The sequence below is a fragment of the Stomoxys calcitrans genome, chromosome 5 (genome assembly GCF_963082655.1).
Source record: "Stomoxys calcitrans chromosome 5, idStoCalc2.1, whole genome shotgun sequence".
Classification (NCBI taxonomy): domain Eukaryota; kingdom Metazoa; phylum Arthropoda; class Insecta; order Diptera; family Muscidae; genus Stomoxys; species Stomoxys calcitrans.
This window is the reverse complement of record NC_081556.1, coordinates 123,689,344-123,714,585: the sequence shown is the minus strand read 5'-3', so window position 1 is coordinate 123,714,585 and position 25,242 is coordinate 123,689,344. Positions and strand designations below refer to the sequence as shown.

Below are 25,242 nucleotides of genomic sequence, written 5' to 3'. Positions count from 1 at the left end.
ATCAAACTCTCATATAGGACGACCGAGAATAAATTGTACTCAAATGAAAGGATGTGTCAGAGGGCAATTCCTTTCCCCGTATCCTACCCAAAAAAAGGAATTAAAAATAATAATAATGAAGTCCGATTTGGATATAATAGAACAGCAATGAAAAGTCTTTGGTAGATGAGTACACTCTTCACCCTTAAATTCAGGGCTAAATGTGTGGGTGGCCGCCCCACTCTACTTACCCCTCAAACTGGACATATTTGTGGATTATGGCAAAAAGGGGTTCAAACCTGATATCCGTTTTATGGCCATGTGTTTCAGGGACGACTCATCTCATAAAATCCCCCTGAACTACACATATACCGACCATAGCAATACGTAGCTCAAATGTGGTTTTTGGGAGAAGAGTATGAATCTGATATCCACTTTCTGAGCAAGGGTTTGACTGCTCCCAACCACCACCAAAACCATGAGAATGAAGTAGATCTAACATCCAAACTTTAATGGGCGGACCCTCCAAAAAGGGGCTCAAATCTGATATCAGTTTTATGGCCATGTGTTTCAGGGACGACTCATCTCATAAAATCCCCCTGAACCACACATATACCGACCATAGCAATACGTAGCTCAAATGTGGTTTTTTGGAGAAGTGTATGAATCTGATATCCCCTTTTGGGCAAGGGTTTGGCTACTCCCAACCACCACCAAAACCACGAGAATGAAGTAGATCTAACATCCAAACTTTAATGGGCGGACCCTCCCCTTAGCCTATTTTCAAAAACGCCAGATCTAGGAGAAGGATGGGGCGATTTACACGAAATTTAGTACGTTTATAATAACTCAAAAACAGGGGCGGCCGCTCCATCTCCAAAGCCCGCCAAAATGGAAATTTAAACCAATAATGACAATATTGGGCTCATATGCAAGATATTTGAGACAAGGGAACGAATCTGATACATGGGGTACCACCCAAAAACACCCTCATATCGGACATATTTACCGGCCATAGCAATATAAGGCTCAAATGAAAGAAATTTGGGAGTAGTAAATCCACACTTTGGGGCGAAATATCTGAAAGGCAGTATCAGCATCCCCAAACAGGACTTTTTTCCTAACCGTACCAGTATATGGCTCAGATAAAATAAGGGACTGAAAAAAAGCACAGCGAAGCGGGCCCTGTCCAACTAGTCTTATATATAAAAATGAATTTGTGTCGGTTTGTTCCGTATAGACCCAAAAACGGCTGAACCGATTATCTTGAAATTTTCATAGATAGTGTAGGTTGGTCTGGAAGGAAACATAGGCTACATAATTTTTTGATAACGGAAGGGGGGCGGACCCTCCCCCTTACACCAGAAGTACCACCCAAAAATAAAAGTATACCGATTAGGACAATATGGGATTCAAATGAAAGGTATTCAGGAGTAGAATACAAATTTCATATTAAAAATTGGGTCCAAATTACTGGGGGGGCCGCCCCAACTCCAAAACCCCTTTAAATAGGTTCATTGGACGAGCAAGACAATAGGGGACTCAAATGAAAGGCATTCGGGAGTAGATTACGAATATGGTCAGGAAGAATAAATATACTTTAGAATTAGTTGATATCGGAAAGGGGCGGACCTTCCCCGTTACCCCAAAAATACCACCCAAAATCGCAAGTGGACCGATAAAGACAATATGGATAGCAAATGAAAGGTATTGAAGAGTAGAATACGAATATGGTAAATTGGGTCCAAGTAGCCAGGAAGTCGCCCTAACCCCAAAATGTATATGAAAGGTATTTGGGAGTAGATTACGAATCTGGCATACAAAATCAGAGCGAAGTGTAGGAGGTCACCCCACCCCCCAAAAATGCCACACAAGAACATATGACCCACCATGACTATGTGAGACTCGGTTGGTTAGTTTGTTCCGTAGAATCAAAGGAAGGAAACATAGGTTATATAATTTTTAGAATTCGCATGGTGACTGACCCACCCCTTACACCAAAAACGCTACCCAAAACCAAAAGAGGACTGTTAGGCACAATATGGGTATCAAATGAAAGGTATTGGAGACTAGAAAATAAATATAGTATTAAATTTTGGGTCCCAGCGGTCCGCCGCAACACCAAAACTTCTCTAAACAGATATATTCAACGTTCCTTTTAATGAAAAGTATAAAGCAGTAGTAAACGACGTCCCTATCAAATGAAAAGTATACAGCAGTAGATTACAAAAAATACCCCCAAATGGGCTGATATGCCCATTTGGGGGTAGAATACAAAAGAAAGATATTTGTGAGTAGATTAAAAATATGACCTAAAAATTTGCATTCAAGTCAAGGTGGCGCTTTTCCTCCTAAAAATACGTCTAATAGGTCTATTGACCCATTATAACAAATAAAAGGTATTTGAGAGTACAAAACGAATTTGATATCCAATTTTGGGGGTACGCCCTAAATCACCCCTTAAACTGAACTTTATTTCCGACTATAGCAATATGGAGGTCAAATCAACGGTATTTGGGAGTAAAGAACGAATTCGATATCTATTTTCAGCGCAAAGTGCCGGTGGCCGCCCCAGCCCTAAAACATTATCCAAACGGTTCATACTTACCGACCATGACAATATGTGGCTCAAAGTAAAGGCATTTGGGAGTAGATACGAATTTGATATCGATATTTGAGTCGAAATGTCTCCCCTAAAAAGAACTTCTCATTACCCTAATTTCAAAAATACCAGATGTCGGAGAAGGGTAATGCAGTTGGAAAAAAACATGGTTAGGGAAGAGTGCCGTGGGGACCGCCCAAAACCCACCAAATGGATAAATAGACCAATCACGACAATATAGAGTCATGTGTTTGGGGAACCGCCCCACCCCAAAATACCTCCCTATTATATAAAAGCTATTTGGGGTGGAAATTTATTGATTTTCGGGAAATTTATATTCATTTTCGGTACAAAGACCCTGGGGTCCACCATACCGTCAAACTCAACTTTTTTACCGACCATGCCATTATACGACTCATATTAAATATTTCTGAAAGTAGAGCACAAATCTTATATTTACTTTAATGACCAAGTGACCATCCCCGAAATACCACCTAAACCCGAAAAAGTTAACAATACGGTAATATCGGACTCAAAACAAAGGCTTTAGGGAGTAGAGTAAAAATTTGCCCAGGAACCGAGCAGGGGCAAACTTGCTTCCCGATTCAAGTTGAGTTTATCAACGATGTCGCCTCAGTGCGACACCTCTTTGGGGAGAATTTTTTACATGACCATGCATGGCATGTTATCTCGCAAATTTTGCCAGTATTAGGAGGGGATAACCACCGCTTTAAATTTTGTCGTCCAAAGTTCCGCCAGGATTCGTACGCAGGCGTTCAGCGTCATAGGCGGACATAGGCTACAGTAGCACAATATCCACATTGTGAGCCCGAGAAATAAAATGAACGACCGTATTGAAAGGTGTCTAGAACAGAACTCCTGTCTATTTCTTACAAAAACTATCTTAACACCTAATATATACTTAGACTCCTACAAACTGTACAATCTTATATATCTAAGGACAACAAATACAACACACATTGATCCTATTTCCATCCACAGGATATGTCCCGCTAGTAAGACTGTTAACTCATCTTACTGGAGGGTCTAGTGCATGGGTGACCAAGAAGATAGAGAGACATTCGCTTCACTAATTTAGCAGGGACCCTGTGGTAGAAGCATTGCATATGGGAAAATTTTCACCAAAGGAAAAGTTCTGAGCAAGAGATCTGGCACGCCATTTAGACCCTGCTATAAAGAAAGCCTCCAATTTTATTGAGCCAACAACTTAAATCGGACAGCATTCATTGAGAAATCTCCCTTGCTCGTGGGGAGACTTCTCTCATGCCCGTGCGAAAATCTACAAATTTACTTAAAGAGTTGAGTTGATGCATAAGATGCATACATGAGGTGGGGTATTCAAAGTTCGATCCCAACGATCCGAAAGCCTGCACATCTCTTTCAATTATTCTCGCTTTTGATGTTGGACACACATAAATAACAGATTCGCATTCATTCAATTATTGGCAATTTTATTTGATTTAAAGCATCGCCCAAGTTTTGCTCCACACACATTAACAGCAATCATGGGTTTTTTTTTTGTTTCTCACTGCAGTTTGTTTATTCAGCCTCGTCATAATTGTATTGCCCTGCATTTTTTTGCGGGTTATCTTACTATGGTCATGACGCTGTGTAAACATTTGTTGGTGGCTGGCGGCACATCAGTTCAATTACTAACTTTTATTTGTTTACAGATCGCAATGAATTCATATTCACGTGCTTCATTTCAGTCTACTTTTAGCACATTCATCTCGTTTTCGAAGCATCCAGAGGGTATAATGAATCATTTTAATTGTTTCTAATTGAATTGCTCTGGCGAATGTAGAAATATGATAGGGTTAAGATGTGATGTGTTGGGAGAGGCTGGTTAATTGTATAGCGAGCACTTATGTATGAAGGATCAGTGTTTCAAGTTCAAGAGTATGGGAAAAATTGTCCCATGTTCTTGAGTTATTTTAGGTTAGGTGAGGTAGGTCAAGTAAGGTAGTTAAGGGGAGTAACGGCAGATGAGGTAAGGTAGTTAAGGAACCGCAATTAAAAGCCCCTTCAGTCGTCTCCAGGGTCAACCTATGGATCCACAAACCTTAAGGTGTTGGTGTAGCCACATTTTTGTGTGGAGGTGGCGATTCTCGTCAAGCACCGCAACCTGTGGAAGCTCGCAGCTAAACATCTTGTTACAACAATGAACAAGAAACAACCTACCTTACCTTACCGGCACGGGATTGCTAAGTGCACCACACAGACTGGAACATTGAGGTCCGATCTGTGTTGTGTTCTTTGCTGTAACGAGTAGTTTTGTTGCGAGCTTCCACAGGTTGCGGAGCTTTAGGATTGCCACCTCCACACAAAAATGTGGATACAAAAACAACTTAAGGTTTGTGGATCCATAGGTTGACTGACTGGCTTTTAATTGCGGTTCCTTAACTACCTTACCTCACCTAACCTAATCTACCTTACCTCCCCTTAACTACCTTACTTGACCTACCTTACCTAACCTAAAATATCTTAAGAACATGGGTCAATTTTTTGCTGTTTCTTACCTTAATTGGCTATGACACAACATTTGTTCCACTAGCCGAACGTAGAATAGCATTCCAAGCGCCTCGATCTTCTGCTCTTATTCTAAAATCTCTGACACCAAGTTTCGAGGAGTCTCCCACCACTTTCATCTTACCATCGGGCTTTTGATCTTTCCGGTTTGCGTGTACCACCGTGTTTGCCTTCAAAAGACTTCATTGCTGGAGCCTCTTCATTCATTACTGAGGAACGCATATCAACAAGTGTTATCCTGCCGAGTCTTATTAATTTTGTAGGGATACCAAACTCAGACATGGCTTGAAATACCTTTGGGGTGTGGGGGTATCGAAAGCGAAGAGCATGAGATAATAGGTGTTGATTTGTCCTTTTCGGCTCTTTTCCAGGATTTGGCGCAGTGTGAATATCTGGTCCAGGGTGGATTTACCAGGTCTAAAGCCGCATTTATAGGGTCCAATTATCTCATTGACTTTAGGTTTTAATCTTTCACCCAGTACTTTCGAGAGTATCTTGTATGCGATGGGGAAAAGACTTATTCCTCTGTAGTTGGCACATTTCGTCTTGTCTCCTTTCTTGTGTAAGGGACCTAGTATGCTGAGGTTCCAATCATCGGGTATGCGTTCTTCTGGCCAAATTGCTCAGATAAGCGGATGCATACGCCTTATCAGCGTGTCGCCTCCGGTCTTAAATAGTTCAGAGGGTAACCCGTCGGCTTCTGTTGCCTTGTTGTTCTTTAGTCGGGTCACTGCTACTTGGAAACATTCTATACCATCATCATTGATTGGTTCTGGGTAAGGTAGGATAGGTATGGTATATTAGGTAAGATAGGATAGGTTGGTTAAGTAAAGTAGGTTGGGTAAGGTATGGTGGGCTAGGAAAAAGGTGAAGGTAAGGTGGGTTAGATAAGGTGGGATATGTAAGGTGTGTTAGGTAAGGTATGATAGGTAGGTAAGGTAGGTAGGTTAGGTAAGGTATGGAAGGTTAGGTAAGGTAGGTAAGGTTAATGTAAGGAAGGTTAGGTAAGGAAGGTTGGGTAAGGAAGGTTAGGTAAGATAAGATAGGTTAGGTATGGTAGGTTAGGTAAGGAAGGTTAGGTAAGATCAGATAGGTTAGGTAAGATCAGATAGGTTAGGTAAGGTAAGGTCAGGTAGGTTAAATATGTTAGATTTAGTAAGGTAGGTTAAAAAAGTTCGATTAAGTAAGGCAGTTTACATATAGTGGGTTAGGTTAGTTGAGTTAAGGTAGATTAAGTTAGCAGTGGTAAAGGAGATCAGCTTGGGTGAGGTAAGGTAGGATAAGATTGGTAAGGTGGGTTAGGAAAAAATGTGTTAGGTAAGGCAGGTTAAATAAGGTTGGATAGGTAAGGCGGGTTAGGTAAGGAAGGTTAAATAAGATATATTAAGTAAGGTAGGTTAAATAAGTTAGATTGAGTTAGGTAGGTTACGAAGGTAGGTTAAATAAGTTAGATTAAGTAAGGTAGGTAAAATAAGTTCGATTAAGTAAGGCAGATTAGGTATAGTAGGTTAGGGTAGGTGAGATAAGGTGGATTAGGTTAGGTGAGGAAAGGTATATTAGCTTAGGTGAGGTAAGGTAGATTAGGTTAGGTGAGTTAAGGTAGGTTAGGAACCACAATAAAAATCCACTTCACTCGAAGTACTTAGGTCAATTCTAGACTCTATGGCATAATACAGGTATTGCAGTTTGCAACGTCGTTTTGTCGAAGGCTGAGAAAAGTTCAGCCGTCTACAAAGTCAACCTATGGGATCCACAAACCTTAAGTGATAACACAAGTTAATTAGAATCGAGGGTTGACAATAAGATTACCTTAATGGTTCAACTCTATGTTACAATCTACTTGTGGTTTATATGTGCATGACAATGTGGCGAAGGGTGAGTAGGTTGTCGTCGCATTGTTGTCGAACTCCCGTTGTGAACAAATTGAGCGCTGGGCTAGTTGACCTCGGTATCGTCGTTTTCGGCACGAGGGCTGGAGTCGGAGAACTGGTCGGCGGTTACGGTGACGACGTCTTAAGGTACGGTGGTAGGGAAAGGCAGGTGCACTCTATACCTATAAAGATTTAATTTACATTTAGGATGTAATGTATCGCTACTGCAAAGTCTACGACATAAAACGATCTCTAGGGAGCATTTGTGACAACAATTATCTGTGGCCAGCTACTCTATTTAGAAATGCAGCTAAGTGTGGATGCGAGCCCGCGCCAGGGTGCGCCAACTAGGTACGGATGCAAGCTACATGCGGATGCGAACTAAGTGCGGATGCAAACTAATTGCGAAAGCAAGCTAAGTGTGGATGCGAGCTATGCGCGGATGCAAACTAAGTGTGGATGCAACTAAGTGCGGATGCAAGCTAAGTGCGGGGCAAACAACTGGAGCTATGTCAGGACAAATCGTTTCTATTGCGGTCATTGCCACTTATCTACTTTATTCTGTCTTTCTCCAGGACCAGAGAGTTCACGCTGATGGCAGCAAATATCCAACCTTAAAAGCTCTAACGAACACAGATTGTTTGGGAATTATCCCCCCAACACTAAAAGGTTTCCAAATTGATTGTTCGTCCGACTCATTGGTGGATTTGTTATGGGTATACTATGTTGTGCTTTAGGAACCATAAAAGCCGCTTTGACCGTAATTAAGATTGATGTATCAAGAAGAGGCACGGCGTCTACGCGGCCTTGCAAACTGTGAAAACAAACGATAACATAAGATCGATGTCATATCGATTGGCTTTCATTGTAGACATGCCCCTAATATACTAGTAAAGACAAGACGTATGTGTGTTTGATCGAATCGTTTGATGGAATGAACCAGTTAGTAGCAAGACAGGTCAAGTAATGTTGTTAAGGCAAGTTAGGTAAAGTTTCTTTTTAGGTTAGATATGTAAGATAATATAGTTAGTTCCAAATGCTGATATCAGATTCGTACTCTACTTCCAAGTAACTTTGAACCTCATATTTGCGTAGTCTGCAAACATGTCCGGTTTCGGGAGGCCACTCGGTGACTTGGCCCTGAAAATATTTACATAAAATGCCTTTTATTTGAGTCCCATATTGCTATAGTCGGTGGCTTGGGGCCCGAGCCACCGACCATGCATTCCGCCTACGAGTTATTATATTGAAAGCCGCAAAGCATTTCTGTTTCTACGTTCTCTATTTAAGATCCAGTATTTGAAGATGATTACTTTGTTGTCACTGACAACTTGTCATTGCATCTGTCTTTAAATGTCATAGCATTCATAAATCCTGACACTATATCAAACACAATATAATGTTGTACAGCTTGTTTTTATACCCACCACCAAAGGATGGGAGTATATTCATTTTGTCATTCCGTTTGCAACACATCGAAATATTCATTTCCGACCCTATAAAGTATATATATTCTCGATCAGCGTGAAAATCTAAGACGATCTAGCCATGTCCGTCCATCTGTCCGTCTGTCTGTTGAAATCACGCCACAGTCTTCAAAAATAGAGATTTTGAGCTGAAACTTTGCACAGATTCTTTTTTAGTCCATAAGTAGGTTAAGTTCGAAGACGGGCTATATTGGACTATATCTTAATTTAGCCCCTAATAGACCGATCGGCAGATTTAGGGTCAAAGGCCCATAACATCCACATTTATTATCGGATTTTGCTGAAATTTGGAACAGTGAGTTGTGTTAGGCCGCTCGACATCCTTCATTAATTTGGCCCAGATCGATCCAGATTTGGATATAGCTGCCATGTAGACCGATCCTCCGATTTAGGGTCTTAGGCCCATAAAAGCCACATTTATTATCCGATTTTGCTGAAATTTGGAACAGTGAGTTGTCTTAGGCCTATCGACATCTTTCTTATATTTGGCCCTGATCGGTTCAGATTTGGATATAGCTGCCATATAGACCGATCCTCCGATTTAGGGTCTTAGGCCCATAAAAGCCACATTTATTATCCGATTTTGCTGAAATTCGGGACAGTTTGTTTTCTTAGGCCTATCGACATTCTTCGATAATTTGCCGCATATCGGTCCAGATTTGGATATAGCTGCCATATAGACCGATCCTCCGATTTAGGGTCTTACACCCATTAAAGCCACATTTATTTTCCGATTTTGCTGAAATTTGGGACAGTGAGTTGTCTTAGGCCTATCGACATCTTTCTTATATTTGGCCCTGATCGGTTCAGATTTGGATATAGCTGCCATATAGACCGATCCTCCGATTTAGGGTCTTAGGCCCATAAAAGGCAAATTTATTTACCCGATTTTCCTGAAATTTGGGACAGTGAGTTGTGTTAGGCCCTTCGACATCCTTCTTTGAATTGGGCCAGATCAGTACAGATTTGGATATAGCTGCCATATAGACCGATCCTCCGATTTAGGGTCTTAGGCCCATAAAAGCCACATTTATTATCCGATTTTGCTGAAATTTGGGACAGTTAGTTGTCTTTGGCCCTTCGACATCCTTCATTAATTTGGCCCAGATCGATCCAGATTTGGATATAGCTGCCATGTAGACCGATCCTCCGATTTAGGGTCTTAGGCCTATAAAAGCCACATTTATTATCCGATTTTGCTGAAATTTGGGATAGTTAGTTGTCTTAGGCCCATCGACATCCTACTTTAATTTGGCCCTGATCGGTTTAGATTTGGATATAGCTGGCATATAGACCGATCTCTCGATTTAAGGTTTTGGGCCTATAAAAGGCGCATTTATTGTACGATGTCGCTAAAATTTTGGAGTTACGTTAAGCCCCTTGACATACTTCTGCAATATGGCACAGATCGGTCCAGATTTGGATAGATCTGCGATATAGACCCATCTTTCGGTTTTGGGGCCATTAAAGGCTCATTTATTGTCCGATTTTGCCGAAATTTGAGACAGAGTGTTGTGTTAGGCTCTTCGACGTCCTTCTTCAATTTGGCCCAGATCGGTCTAGATTTGAATATAGCTGCCATATAGACCGATCTCTCGAATTAAGACTTTGGGCCCATAAAAGGCGCATTTATTGTCCGATTTCGCCGAGATTTGGGACAGTACGTTGTGTAGTGCTTTTCGACATTTTTCTGCAACTTGACCAAAATCGGTCCAGATTTCGATATAGCTGCCATGTAGACCGATATCTCGATTTAAAGTCTTGGCCCCATAAATGGCGCATTTATAATCCGATTTCACTGAAATTTGACACAGTGACTTTTGTTAGGCTTTTCGACATCCGTATCGTATATGGTTCAGATCGGTTTATTTTTAGGTATAGCTACTAAAAAGACCAATATTTTGTTATACACAATTGAACAATGACTTGTACTTATTAGTATTTGGTCCAAATCGGAACATATTTCGATATAACTGCTATGGGACATAAGGTATGCAATTTTCAGATTTTGTGGTGGGTATCCAAAGTTCGACCCGGCCGAACTTAACGCCTTTTTACTTGTTAATTTTGTTGCTTGTGCTTTTACATATTTTATTCTACGCTTTTTGTTTTTGATTTTAAAAAGTACTTATTTTCCCATTTACAAAATACACACCATGCACTCACACACCCCCTCATCGTTTTCGAGACAATTTTGTTCGGAAATAGCTCACACTTGTCAACCATATTTACCATATCTTAATTAAATCGTAAAATTTAATTGAAAAACGCATAAAAACTTTATGTACGAAATTTCTTTGTGATCTTTTTTAGAACTTTTCGAAGTGGCCCCTCGTTCCGCTGCCATGTCCATGGGAAGTTTGGCTTCTTGGACATGTAATTTCATAATAGGCATGGCTTTCCCCCCACTGTCCAATGTCTGGGGCGCATGGGTCTTCTTGCCATTCTCCATTACCTGTGTGCTACTATTCCTGCTAACGAAATTCTATTTGCCCGAAACTCGTGGCCGAGATCCGTCCGAAGTAGCACCTTTGGTATCCAAAGGTTTTCGCTCAAAGGTCAACTAAGGTTAACAATCACAATCAAACAAAGAAAATTAAAAAAAAAACAAAAAATTGTGTTCATTGGCAATAATGATAATAAGAAAATCAAAATCCTAAACGATTCGGTATATACCAAATTAGACAAAATACGTGTAAATTAACTAAGGAGATGTTTTTACACCTTTCTACTTCTTTTTTTTATAAAACAATCAATTAAAACGCATAAATGACATAACGTTCAGGGTTTGCAAGGTGACTAAACCACATTGTGATAAGCGTTATGTTTTACTTAAAAAAATATCAAAAAAAAAACACTTTGAGAAACTTAAGAATTACAATTTGTAATAGAAATAAGAACAAACTGCTAAAGGCTAAACTTATTAAGATATGCTGGTATTAGTTTAATATTTTTATTTATATAAACTATAATTACAATTAAAGTTTTTTACAACAAACTAAATAAAGATTTATAACTATTTTTCGAACATACGAGTCTGAGTTTTTTCTTTTAGTTTAAACAAGTGAAAGCGTGCTTAGTTCGGCCGGGCCTAATCTTGGGTATCCACCAACATGAATTCTGGTAAAAATGTATACAAAATAAATTAAGTTGTAGGGCATAATTTTATTCTACTTACTAAACTTCTGTCAAACCAGAAAAAATAAAAGTTTCTAGGAATCGAATAAAGATGATCGAGAGACCAGTTTACATGGGAACTGTATCAGCTTATAGACCGATTTTTACCGTACTTGGCACAGTTGTTGAAAGTCGTCACAGAACACCGCATGCAAAATTTCAGCCAAATCGGACAAAAATTGCGGCTAGTAAGGTCTCAAGAAGTCTAAAATACTTCTTATTACAGCCCCATATTGGAATGGTCAGCAAATACTTCCTATATGGGTGGTGTTATGGGGGTGTGGTGGCCCAATACACACTTTTTCCCGAACATTGATATCTGATTCGTGCTTTACTCCCAAAGACCTTTCATTGGAGCCCCATATTGCTATTGCAGTAAATTTGTCCTCTTTGGGGGTGGTTTTTGGAAGCGGCGGCCCCCAATACACTTGGTCCACATATTTGGATATTAGATTCGTATTCTACATTTTAATACCTTTTATTTGAGCTCCATATTCCCATGATCAGTAAATAAGTACTGTTGGGGGGTGTTTTGCGGAAGGGGTGCACCCAGAGAAACTTGGTCCCACATTTGGATACCAAATTCGTATTCTACTCGCAAATACCTTTCATTTGAGTCCCATATTGCCAAGGTCGGTAAATATGTCCGATTAAGGGGTTTTTTGGGGGTTAGGGTGGTCCCCCAAATACTTAGTTCGACAACGTTTTCTACTCTTAAATACCTTTCATTCGAGTTCAATATTGTCATGATAGGTCTATATATATATTTGATAGGTCTTGGGGGTGGGGCTGCCCCCTAGGTACCCCATCCGAAATGTGGATACCAAATTTTTATTTTTAGGTTACTTTAAGGGAGCTAAAATCGCACCACCCATCACCGAGATCTGGCGTTTCTGAAAATTAGGGGAAGGGGGAGCGTCTGCCCCCCTTCAGAAATCAAAAATCTAGTACCCTATTTTCACCACGGGATCATTATGCACCATCTGTGAAAATTTCAAGAAAATCGGTTAAGCCGTTTTTGAGTCTATAAGGAACATACAAACAAACGAATACAATTTGATTTTTATATATAAGTTATCAGGTCATAGACCGACTTGGACCATACTCGGCACAGTTGTTGAAAATCGTAAAAGAACAGCAAGTCCAAAATTTCAGCCAAATCGGACAAATAATGCGGCTTCCAGGGGCTCAAGAAGTCAAATCGGGAGATCGGTTTATATGGGAGCTATATCAGGTTATGGACCGATTTTGACAGTCCTTGGCACAGTTGTTCAAAGTCATAACAGATTACTACACGCAAAATTTCAGCCACATCGGACAAAAATGTGGGCTTGTAAGGGCTCAAGAAGTCAAATCGGGCGATCGGTTTATATGGGAGCTATATCAGGTTATAGACCGATTTGAACAGTACTTGGCACAGTTGTTCAAAGCCATAACAGATTACTACACGCAACATTTCAGCCAAATCGGACAAAAATGTCGGCTTGTAAGGACTCAAGAAGTTAAATTGGGCGATCGGTTTACATGGGAGCTATATCAGGTTATAGAGCGACTTAGATCGTACTGGGCACAATTGTTCAAAGTCATAACAGAATACTACACGCAAAATTTCATCCAAATCGGTCAAAAATTGCGGTTTCCAGGGCCTCAAGAAGTCAAATCGAGAGATCGGTTTATATGGGAGCTATGTCTAAATCTCAACCGATATGGCCCATGTGCAATTCCCAATGACCTACATCGACATTAGGTATCGGTATAAAATTTCAAGCGGCTAGTTTTACGCGTTCGACCTTTATCGGGATTTCGAAAGACGGACAGACGGACATTGCTAGATCGATTCAGAACGACGAGACGATCAAGAATATATATACTTTATGGGGTCTCAGTCTCAGGCTGTCTAAAATAGATCTAAGTCCCTGGTTTCTTAATTTAGAACCCCAGGCCCTCTGTCCTCTAGCTTTGTCCCATCCGTGTAACATTATCTTCCAAATGCAATACTTGGGTTCTGTCAATCCAAGACTGTGCCGCTAGCAGCAGTGCCTCGCACTCGACCTTATGTTTCATCTCAGGTAGCCGATCGGAAACCTCTTCGCTTCATTCCAGGTTTCCTATCGTCGCCTCGATTATACCGCGATGGCATGAGCTGCTCCCATCCCCTATCCCATCCATGCTCCCATCGCCTTAAGTTCCATAGCCGCAATGGCTGGCTCTCACTTAACCTTTATGTCGTTGGTCTCCAGTGCCCTAATCGACGTGGTCCTCATCGCTCTGCCTATGCCAAGACAATATGTTCTCTGAACCTGTTGTATGGTCTTTACGTTGCACTTTTTCTCTATAGCAGTCCATCAAACTACTGAGGCGTAAGTAAGTATTGGTCTAATCACGCTTCTATAGAGTCAGTGGATTATCCTCGGATTCAAGGCCCAATTCGAGCCTACGGCCTGTCTACATAGTGCCCAACATCTGTAAGCCTTCTCAATACGCTCCTGAATGCGATACCTCCAATTTCCCTACCCTACCTCTGACGAGTTGTTTGACGGTATCAATACATTCCGCCGACGCAAAACGCAGCGTAAAGATGTCCCCTCTGTACTCGCCATTTACTATCGCCGTTTATTAAAAGATTTGGTGTTATAATTCAATTTGAATGACAAAACTTAAAGAGTACGAAGATCTTTGATTTATGTATTTACCTTTTTCTTGCTGCGCTTTTAAATTTTCAAAAAAAAGTGCATAAATTTGATTAGATGAGAATAGTTTATCGATAATTGTCTAAAGAAGACTTTCTGTGGATAAAATTCAACAAGTGTTTATCCACTGACTGAACTCAGCACACCGGTTAATGAGTACATTTTTTCCACATAACGGTGAAACAATCTTTTGCATATCTCTCACATGACTCTTCCTTACTATCTCTTAATTTATCTCCCTCTTTAACTCGCTCTCATGGGAACTTACATTCACTCATTGCGCATCACTGACGTCACAACTAAAACGTCAATCGCATACGAATTGTCTGGTGATGCTGTTGTTATTGTAGCCACTGCCATTGTGACGATGTGAAGATTCGTGAAAATAAAGCAGACGAAGCATGTATCTCAGTCAAAAATTGATCTGGCCTGGGTTGAGTGGCGAGGAAATTGGAATTATACATTTAGTAGCGGTTAGCTTACTCCTTGGAACGGTGAAAAACTAATTTTTCCGCATTGGCTTTGGCGTGGCGACGGACGGAAGAGATACGATAAATGTGCGAATAATTGAAAAAAAAAAACGATGTGAGTGAGTGCATGTGAAGAAAGTGAAGAAGGCCTCAAAAAAAAGTAAAAGAAATGATGATAATGATGGTCATGATGATGATGCTGATGGATAAGCGGCCATAAGTTTAAAAATAAATGTTGTGTTTTAATCTGAGTTTGTGTATGCGCTTCATGCGGAAAACTAGTGTTTTTACTTTGTGCAACTTTAATGGCATTTTTATTAGTACATCCACCCATGAATGGCAATGCAATTGTTAAATAAAAATATGTAAATATTCACAAAAACAAAACCATCATCACCTGCCAACATCAATACCATATCTTCCAGAAAAAAACAATTGTTTTAGTTTCCAAAAAAAAAAAAGAAAAATTGCTAACAAAAATGTAAATATGCTCGTCATAAAAGTGTAGAAGTAAAATTAGTGCATCCCAACTACCATCGAAAACCTCACCCATTCTACCACCACAACACAACGTAACGCAACCCAACACACCAAACACCAACACCCCACGGTAATTAAAGAAAACGAATGTTACGGTTTAAATGTTTTTTTTGCTCGCTTCTAAAATTTGATGATGAAAAAAATGTTTTGCATGTTCGTCGTTTTTCATTTAAAGACATCATATGTATATTTGGACATGAATATGTATGTAAATATGTACTACTACATATATATGTATATAGACACGATCGTGTCTGTTTAAAGGCCCATACAGACATGTGCACGTTCGTTTAGTTCCCCTTAGTGGTATGACGTCTTTGGGAATTTCTTCGCGCCTTTACCAGCGGCTAGTCTGTCGACGCACAGTGGGATAGACAGGCTAAGGTCTCTACGGTATGGTATGCAAGCGAATCAAAGAAGTAAACAACCCGCAGACCCCCTTTGATAAGTGCTTATGATATTTCATTCCCTTGTGGGGCCTGATATTTGACATTTGAATTTTATGTTCTTAATTTTGCGCATTAAATTCGAAAATATTTAAAATGTTCTACTTTGAATGTTAAGTTAAAAATTCCACATTTTGAGGTTACTTTTTTTAACCAGAACCTTCGTATAACACACCATTAGAACAACAACAATAGAAAGCAAGGCAATAAGCTCCCCTCATCGCGAGTGTTCCCTCCAGTCAGCCCCAACATGAGTTCAGAACGGCAAGAGAATCAGTACAAGAAAAAAGGTTCTCAGCCATCATCCTAACACCCCGTTTACATTGCTTATTAAATCCGGATTTAAGCCTCTCGTCAGCTGATTTTATAAAGGGAAAACAGATGATCGAGTCATTAAATCTGGATTTAAAGAGCAGTGTAAACGGGATTTAAGCGTCCTATCTGCAGGTGCAGAGAATTGACATAGCGAGATGATATTACAGTGAATAGACAGTTATAGGACAAGCTTTGCCGGGAAATTCTCCAACGGTCAACGTGGCGCCAGAAGAGGTTGTCACTAATATGCATTCGTCGGAGGCCATTAGGGAAATTGTGTCTGAGCCGAAAACTCTTTGGGCGATAAGAAGTTTCAACTCCTTTAAGTCGCCAGGCCCTGATGATGTATCACCGGTTGAATTACATGCTGTGTCTGATAGACTGGTTTCCTGGCTTAGGGAGATATACTCTGCTTGTATCAGAATATCATATATACCTGTGGGATGGAGAGACACGAAGTTCATTTTCATTCCGAAAGCAGGAAAATCCTACCACACAAAGGTGAAAGATTTTCGTCCTATTAGTCTCTCATCCTTTATGCTGAAGACTCTTGAGAAGTTGATAGAAATATATCTTAGGGCAAAGATCGCCTGTCGCGGCTGCAGCATATTGCATATAGTAAAGGCAAATCCACAGAAACAGGCCTTCACGACCTAGTAGGCTACATAAAGGGTTCTCTCGCTGTCAAGGAATGTACAATGGTAGCATTTCTTGACATTCAAGGTAGCATTTATTGACATTCAAGGTAATGTAAAACCGACTTCAACCATGAGGGAGTTGGAGTTTCTAGTCATCAAGTCTACCGTAAGAAAGTTTATTAATAACTTACTGAAAGATGCATTACGGCAGGCTTGGGATCTGTGGATCTAAAAAGATGGGTCAGCAGAGGAAATCCTCAAGGACGTGTACTGTCTCCTCTACTTTGGAATATAGCCATTAACAATATATTATTGTCTTTGAAAGAAAAAGGCGTGAAAGTGGTCGCATACGCTGATGACGTGGCAATTGCGGTTAGGGGAAAGTTTCTCAGCACTCTAAGAGATATATTTCAGGAAGCTCTACGTGCAACAGGGTATATACTGCAGTTGTCAGACCTATTATGCTATATGGTGTTGTGGTCTGGTGGACGGACTCTTGAATTCCTGGAGAACGTATTTCTGAACACAAAAACCGCCCTCGACTGTCGCAGATCTCTCAACAATATGACTCAAAAGTTCAAAATTCAACTGTTCTGCGTGCCGGGCCACAGAGATATCCCAGGGAATCGTAAAGCGGACGAGCTTGCGAGACTAGGAACTACCTTACACATTTCAGGGAAACTGGAATCTGTGGGCATGCCTCTAGCGACATGTAAGCTAAGTTTTCAGGACCAGGCCCGAAGGATGCTCACAATGGCCCGAATAGATGCTCACAATGAGGGGGCTGTGATCATTCCAAAACTATGTGGCCTAATCTAGACTTGAAAAGGTCCACCGCATTGCTGTCTGATTTAGCGGATGTGAACATTCGCAAGTTGTTGGGTTTTTTAAAGCGATCTGGATGATTCAACGGTAGGAACTAAAAAGCATCCTCCTTCTTCTGTTCCTGTGATATCACAATGGACGAAAACGTCTAAGTGAGTGTAATGGCAGACTGCCACTTAAACCTAACCTAACCTGACAAGCCCATCAGCCTTGCCCACTTAGACAGCTTTTTCAGCGATATCACAATGGACGAAAACGTCTAAGTGTAATGGCAGACTGCCACTTAAACCTAACCTAACCTGACAAGTCCATCAGCCTTGCCCACTTAGACAGCTTTTTCAGCGATATCACAATGGACGAAAACGTCTAAGTGAGTGTAATGGCAGACTGCGACTTAAACCTAACCTAACCTGACAAGCCCATCAGCCTTGCCCACTTAGACAGCTTTTTCAGCGAATGAAATATGGTCACAACGAGGGGGCTGTGAGCATTCCAAAACTATGTGGCCTAATCTAGACTTGAAGGGGTCTACCGCTTTGCTGTCACTGGCTAGAACAAACGTCTCAGTCGTTGTGTCCGTCGTGACAGGTCACTGTCTAATCGGAAAACATCCTGACAGACTGAAGGTTGCCAGTAACGACTTTTGCAGAAGCTGTGAGGACATCGAGGAAGAAGAGGCTATAGAACACCTTCTGTGTGTGTGTCTCGCACTAGCAGTCAGAAGGAGTTTCACTTTAGGTTCTCATTTCTTTCGCAAGTTGTTGGATTTTTAACAGCAATCTGGATGGTTTAACGGTAGGAACTAGAAGGCATCTTCCTTCTTCTGTTCCTGTGGTATCACAATAGACAAAAACGTCTAAGTGAGTCTGATGGGAGATTGCCACTTAAACCTAACCTAACCTACATTGGTTATAGACCGATTCAGACCATACTTGGTTTGGATATTGGTGGAAGTCATTGAGGGAATAAATTGGTAATTTTTCATCCGATTTCGATGAAATTTGGCACAGTGGGTTCTGGTAGACCCATTCCCATTTCTGTGAAGTATGGTCCAGATCGGACCATATTTAGATATAGCTGCCCTAAAGACCGACCGCCCGATCTCCTGATATAGGGTATTGAAGCCATAAAAGATCCATTTATTACCCTACCTATTTCTGTCAAATATGGCCCACATTGGACCATATTTGGATATAGCTGCCATATACACCGATCTCCCGATATAGTGTAATGAGCCTATAAAAGGAACATTTTTCATTCGATTACGATGAAATATGGTAAAATGAGTTCTGGTAGATCGAACCATATTTGGATATAGCTGTCATATAGATCGATTTTCCGATACAGAGTATTGAGCCTATACAAGGGGCATTTTTCATCCGATTTTTATGAAATTTGAAACAGAGTTTTGATAGTGGAAAGTTATACGAGCCAACAACGAGTCGACATTTATTAAAATGTACTACCGAAATTCGGAGTCAGTGGCCTCAAGGTAAAGAGCTTCAGCGATGAGGCTCATTTCTGGCTGAATGGCTTCGTCAATAAGAAAAAAATATGCGTTATTGGTCAGACAGCAATCCACACGTAGTCCATGAGTCTTCATTGGATCCTGAAAAACTTACGGTCTGGTACGGTTTATGAGCCGGCGGCATCATTGGGCCGTACTTCTTCCGTGATGATCAAGACCGGCACGTAACTGTGAATGGGAATCGCTACCGTTCAATGATAACAGAATATTTTTGGCACCAATTGGATGATATGAACTTGGAGGACATGTGGTTCCAATAGGACGACGCCACAAGTTATCTCAAGAAATGATCTAGTCAATTTGCCGCCTCGGTCGTGCGTTTTGACGCCGTTAGACTTTTTCCTGTGTGGCTACGCTAAGTCTAGGGTATATGCCAACATGCTTGCGACGATTAATGAGCTTCGTACGAATATCGAACGCGAAATTGCAGCAGTATCGCCAGGAGTAACAAAACCGTCGAAAATTGGGTTCAGCATCTGGACTACTGCAAGCTTGCCCGTGGTGGTCATACAAAATAAATCGAGTTCCATATAAAATGGCTTCGAACGTAATTTCACAGAAATAAAGAATTTTATTGATGACATGTCGCCAAACTATTGGGTTGCCCAAAAAGTAATTTCGGATTTTTTATATAGTCGGCGTTGACAAATTTTTTCACAGCTTATGACTCTGTGATTGCATTCTTTCTTCCGTCAGTTATCAGCTGTTACTTTTAGCTTGCTTTAGAAAAAAGTGTAAAAAAAGTATATTTGATTAAAGTTCATTCTAAGTTTTATTAAAAAAGCATTTACTTTCTTTAAAAAAATCCGCAATTACTTTTTGGGCAACCCAATATATTGGCAAGTTTCTTGACTCTTTGATGACATTATTGTTTAATTAAAATGTTCGTTTACTATTTATTTTTGCTTACTTTAATTGGCTATGACAGAATATTTGTTCCACTAGCCGAACGTAGAATAGCGTTCCAAGCACCGCGAGCTTCCGCGCTCATTCTAAAATCTCTGACACCAAGTTTCGAGGTGTCTCCCACCACTTGATCTTTTCATCGGGCCTTCGGTCTTTCCGGTTTGCGTGTACCACCTTGTTTGCCTTCAAAAGACTTCATTGCTGGACCTTCTTCATCCATTCTGACAACATGACCTAGCCAACGCAGCCATTGTTTTTTGATTCGTGTAACTATGCTATCGTTGTCATACAGCTCGTGGTTCATACGTCAGCTATATTCTACATTATCGCAAACTGGTCCATATCATTTACGAAGAATCTTTCTTTCAAATACTCCAAGCACTGCCTGCCTGGTCTGCTTTCACAATTACCCATGCTTCAGAACACCACGGGTAGTATCAGTGTCTTGTAGAGTGTAATTCTCGTCTGCCGAGGGGTGGCCTTGTTTATAAACTGCTTACTTAGTCCAAAATAGCATCTGTTTGCCAGTATTATTCTTCGTTTTATCTCAAAACTGGTGTCATTTGTTTCGGTTACGGCGGTGCCGAGGTAGATGAAGTTACTGACTATCTCAAAGTTGTGGTTCCCAACTTTCTCCATTTTCTTTATCTGCTCGGTTGTACAAGGCGTTTGGGGAGTTGTAATCATCCATTTCGTCTTATCTCCATTTACTGCCAGTCCTATTTTTCAGTAGTCACTACTTCCGGTGACCGACCTATGATGTCGATGTTGTCGGCATAGGCGAGTAGCATATGTTCTCTTGTGATTAGTGTGTCATATCTATTCACATCTGCATCTCGTATAATCTTCTCCAGCAGGATATTAAAGAGATCACACGGTAGGCTGTCTCCTTGTCTGAAACCTCGTTTTGTATTAAATGGTTCGGAGAGATTCTTTCCTATTCTTACTGAGAAACGCGTATCAGCAAGTGTCATCCTGCAGAGTCGTATTAGACATGGCTTGAAATACCTTTGGGGTATGGGGGTATCGAAAGCGGCTTTGTAGTCAACAAAGAGATGGTTGGTGTTGATTTGTCTCGGATCTTTTCCAGGATTTAGCGCAGTGTGAATATCTGGTCCAGGGTGGATTTACCAGGTCTAAAGCCGCATTGGCCCAATTGTCTCATTGACTATAGGTTTTAATCTTTCACACAATACGCTCGAGAGTATCTTGTTTGCGATAGGGAGGAGACTTATTGCTCTGTAGTTGGCACATTCCGTCTTGTCTCCTTTCTAGTGTACGGGGCATAGTATGCTGAGGTTTCAATCATCGGTTATGCGTTTTTTTAGTCAGATTGCGCAGATAAGCTGATGCGTACGCCTTATCAGCGTGTCGACTCCGGTCTTAAATAGTTCAGCGGGTAACCCGTCGGCTCCTGCTGCCTTGTTGTTCTTTAGTAGGGTCACTGCTACTTGGACCTCATTCTGACTAGGAGGTAAACATTCTATATCATCATCAGGGATTGGTTCTGCGGTATCCTCTTCGCTGCTATAGTCGGACACTTGCAGTTGGGTAAAATGTTCTTTCCATATCCTCAGCATACTAAAGGGTGATTTTTTTGAGGTTAAGATTTTCATGCATTAGTATTTGACAGATCACGTGGGATTTCAGACATGGTGTCAAAGAGAAAGATGCTCAGTATGCTTTTACATTTCATCATGAATAGACTTACTAACGAGCAACGCTTGCAAATCATTGAATTTTATTACCAAAATCAGTGTTCGGTTCGAAATGTGTTCAAATTTTGACAAATTTTGTTCAGCGATGAGGCTCATTTCTGGTTGAATGGCTACGTAAATAAGCAAAATTGCCGCATTTGGAGTGAAGAGCAACCAGAAGCCGTTCAAGAACTGCCCATGCATCCCGAAAAATGCACTGTTTGGTGTGGTTTGTACGCTGGTGGAATCATTGGACCGTATTTTTTCAAAGATGCTGTTGGACGCAACGTTACGGTGAATGAACACATTTCGAACCGAACACTGATTTTGGTAATAAAATTCAATGATTTGCAAGCGTTGCTCGTTAGTAAGTCTATTCATGATGAAATGTCAAAGCATACTGAGCATCTTTCTCTTTGACACCATGTCTGAAATCCCACGTGATCTGTCAAATACTAATGCATGAAAATCCTAACCTCAAAAAAATCACCCTTTATCTCGGCAGGAGAATGTGCCTGCACCATAGTTACTTCATTCTGACTACTGCACATCTCAATTCGCTTACACTCACGTCTTTTCATTTCCTTTTTCTTTCTGCGGAATAGACGTTTCTCCTCTCTTCTTTTCTCCCAATACCTCTCCTTCATCTGGCGCGTTGCTACTGATTGCAGGGTTGCTCTATATGCCGCATTCTTAGCCTCAGTAGCATCTCGATACTCTTGGTCGTGCCATGGGTTTCTTGGAGGAGGCTTCCGGTACCCAAGTACTGATTCCGTGGCATTTTCCATGGAGTGGGCAATAGTTTGCCACTGCGCCGATATATCATCGGAACAAGGAGTGCTTTCATCAAGCAGTTGGGCCAGTCGAGTGGAGTATGCCGCTGCCATCTGTTGTGTTTGCAGCTTTTCAATGTCCAGCTTCCGTGCAGTGTCAGATCGTACTTTCCTAGCCATGTTCAAACGGGTGCGAACCTTTGCTGCAACAAGGTAATGATCCGAATCTATATTCGCTCCACGGATCGATCGTACATCTAACACGCTGGATAAATGCCTTGCATCTATCACAACGTGATCAATTTGGTTCCTCGTGTTTTGATCGGGTGACAGCCAAGTGGCTTTGTGAATATTTTTATATTGATATCTGGTATGTCCGTGAAGATAAATTTTAATATAACATAGCCAAGACACAAACCTGACATTTTAACAGAGCTATGTTAAGTGATAAACAGAGCACTGTTAACTAATTTTCTTTTGTATTTTAAATAAAAAAATCATTTTTAGCATTTTCTCACCAAATATTTTCTAAATTCACTTGATAAAGAATTTATCTACAACTATAAAATGCTTAATAACAGCCTAACCCTCAAACCTCTATGCCAACAATATTTTTTAAAGACCTATATGACCCATTTTTAAAACGGCAATGCAGTGCACTCGTCATAGATAGGTGATACAAACTAATACCAGAATTAGCCCCTACCAAGAGCTTTTAGAATCAGAAGTCCCCACATTCAAATTGTATTTCAGATCGGAGATATTTCGCCCCAAAAGTTATATTTGAATTTAACATAATGGCCCACTGTGCTGGACTGGTCATAGATAGGTGATACAAACTAATACCATTATGTTAAATTCAAATATAAATTTTGGGGCGAAATATCTCCGATCTGAAATACAATTTGAATATGGGGACTTCTGATTCTAATAGCTCTTGGTAGGGGCTAATTCTGGTATTAGTTTGTATCACCTATTTATGACGAGTGCACTGCATTGCCGTTTTAAAATTGGGTCGTATAGGTCTTCAAAAAATATAGTTGGCATAGAGGTTTGAGGGTTTAGCTGTTATTAAGCATTTTATAGTTGAAGATAAATTCTTTATCAAGTGATTTGAGAAAATATTTGGTGAGAAAATGCTAAAAATGATTTTTTTTTATTTAGAATACAAAAGAAAATAAGTTAACAGTGCTCTGTTTATCACTTAACATAGCTCTGTTAAAATGTCAGGATTGTGTCTTGGCTAAGTTATATTCAAATTTATCTTCACGGACATAAATCTGGTGCTACTAACTACCATGTTTTTTACGCGGCGAAATCTATAAGCCTCAACCCATTGCTGGACGTTATCTTGTAGAGGCTAAACGTTTCGACTCTTGGACAAAAATGTCTTCCTTCCCAGAACGCTTTTAATATCATGGGCGGGGCAGCGGTCATATTCTCTCTCTCTAGGCGTTCGTAGAAAATATCTTTTCGAAAATCGCTGATTGTCCGCATCCGCATTTGCAGCTACTCCGCATAAAAACGGAGCTTTCCACCATCCGCAACCTGTGGACGCGCCCGGTAGCTTTCAGCTAAGCTTCCCGTGATAACGATGAACACCACACAAGTCGGAGCTCAATGAAAAGCATATCCCCATTATGGTGTGCTTCTCATTTCTTGTCCTGCTCACCATTGCTATTGGTGACCTGTGCCACTGTTCCTTTGAAAATACAAAACATATGGTTTCGATTGCACACGTCTATCTTCTCAGACTATTTGTTCAAAAACATATTTATTTATTTATATTTCTTTTTTTTTTTTGCATTTCTGTTTTTAATATGCAAAATTTAAAAATTTGACTAAAAGTTTTTCTTTTTTCTACTGTCTGTTAATTAAACATTATTTTCATTTTGTCTAAACAAAAAACAATCACGTCATATGTATCTTCAGGTTTATATTTTCCTTGGTAAAGTTCAGTTCAGTTCAGTTCGTTCAGTACGTTTCGGCAGACTATGGCATCAAATGCTCTCTTGAGGTGTTCTAGGGCAACCAACCAATAATGAAGAAAGAGTTTTAATGCCTAGGTTCACGAATCGTCGGTGGATGAGTAAAAAGAAGGGCAAAAAAAAAAACCGAAAATAAACGGATTATAAAAATGTAATGGATCATAATCATTAAAAAAAAGATGTGAAACACACACATTTAAGTTAACAACCAAAAAGATTAAAATTGAAAGCAACAAAAACAACATAAATGAAATTGAAATAAAAAAGAAGTGAATATGGATGGTTAATACATCTGGGTCGACGAATTCTATATGGACTCATTTCGGACTCATTCACTCGTAGACAGACGTATTGGCCAGACAGCGACGACCACGACCAAGAAGACCTCATATTTTTATGTGTTTTCGACCATGAGTAGGGGGAGGGAGATTCGTTGAAATTCGGTAGTCATCTAACGACAGATAATAAAAAAATGGCAATATCATAAATATTGAGAGGAACAAGTATTTCTACCTCGCAAACACACACCATACAACAATCAACGAGACATCATAAATATTGGAGAAATTCTTTTTCTTTTTTTTTTAGATGGAAGGAAAAAATTCTGACAACGTAGGAATATGAGTTATTTGCATAAAAATCTAAATTGGCCAAGGTAAAAACCAAACAAAAAAGATAAGAAAGTTATTCACCAAGGCTTGTTTTGAACTGCAAGTTGTATGTGTCTTTAGTAGAACCTGCAGATATGAGGGCCTGGCCG

At 40.3% G+C, this 25,242-nt stretch overlaps 2 protein-coding genes across 6 annotated transcripts in view; both read left to right on the top strand.

The window, feature by feature from the left end:
* LOC106091636 (solute carrier family 2, facilitated glucose transporter member 1) overlaps positions 1-11,521 on the top strand; it is a 39,890-nt gene extending 28,369 nt beyond the window's left edge. For all 3 annotated transcript variants that reach the window (XM_013258230.2, XM_059369443.1, XM_013258222.2), the window contains one exon: positions 10,803-11,521. In XM_013258230.2, coding sequence (XP_013113684.1) covers positions 10,803-11,056 — 254 coding nt within the window. In that variant the 3' untranslated portion in view covers positions 11,057-11,521. The remainder of the gene's footprint in view (positions 1-10,802) is intronic.
* A 3,156-nt stretch (positions 11,522-14,677) lies between these two features.
* The window catches only part of LOC106091305 (TWiK family of potassium channels protein 12), a 64,633-nt gene continuing 54,068 nt past the window's right edge, over positions 14,678-25,242 (top strand). For 2 of the 3 annotated variants that reach the window (XR_009398355.1, XM_059369096.1), the window contains exon 1: positions 14,678-15,436. The gene's annotated coding sequence lies outside the window, so the exon portion shown is untranslated. The remainder of the gene's footprint in view (positions 15,437-25,242) is intronic. The other variant, XM_059369097.1, reaches the window with a different exon arrangement.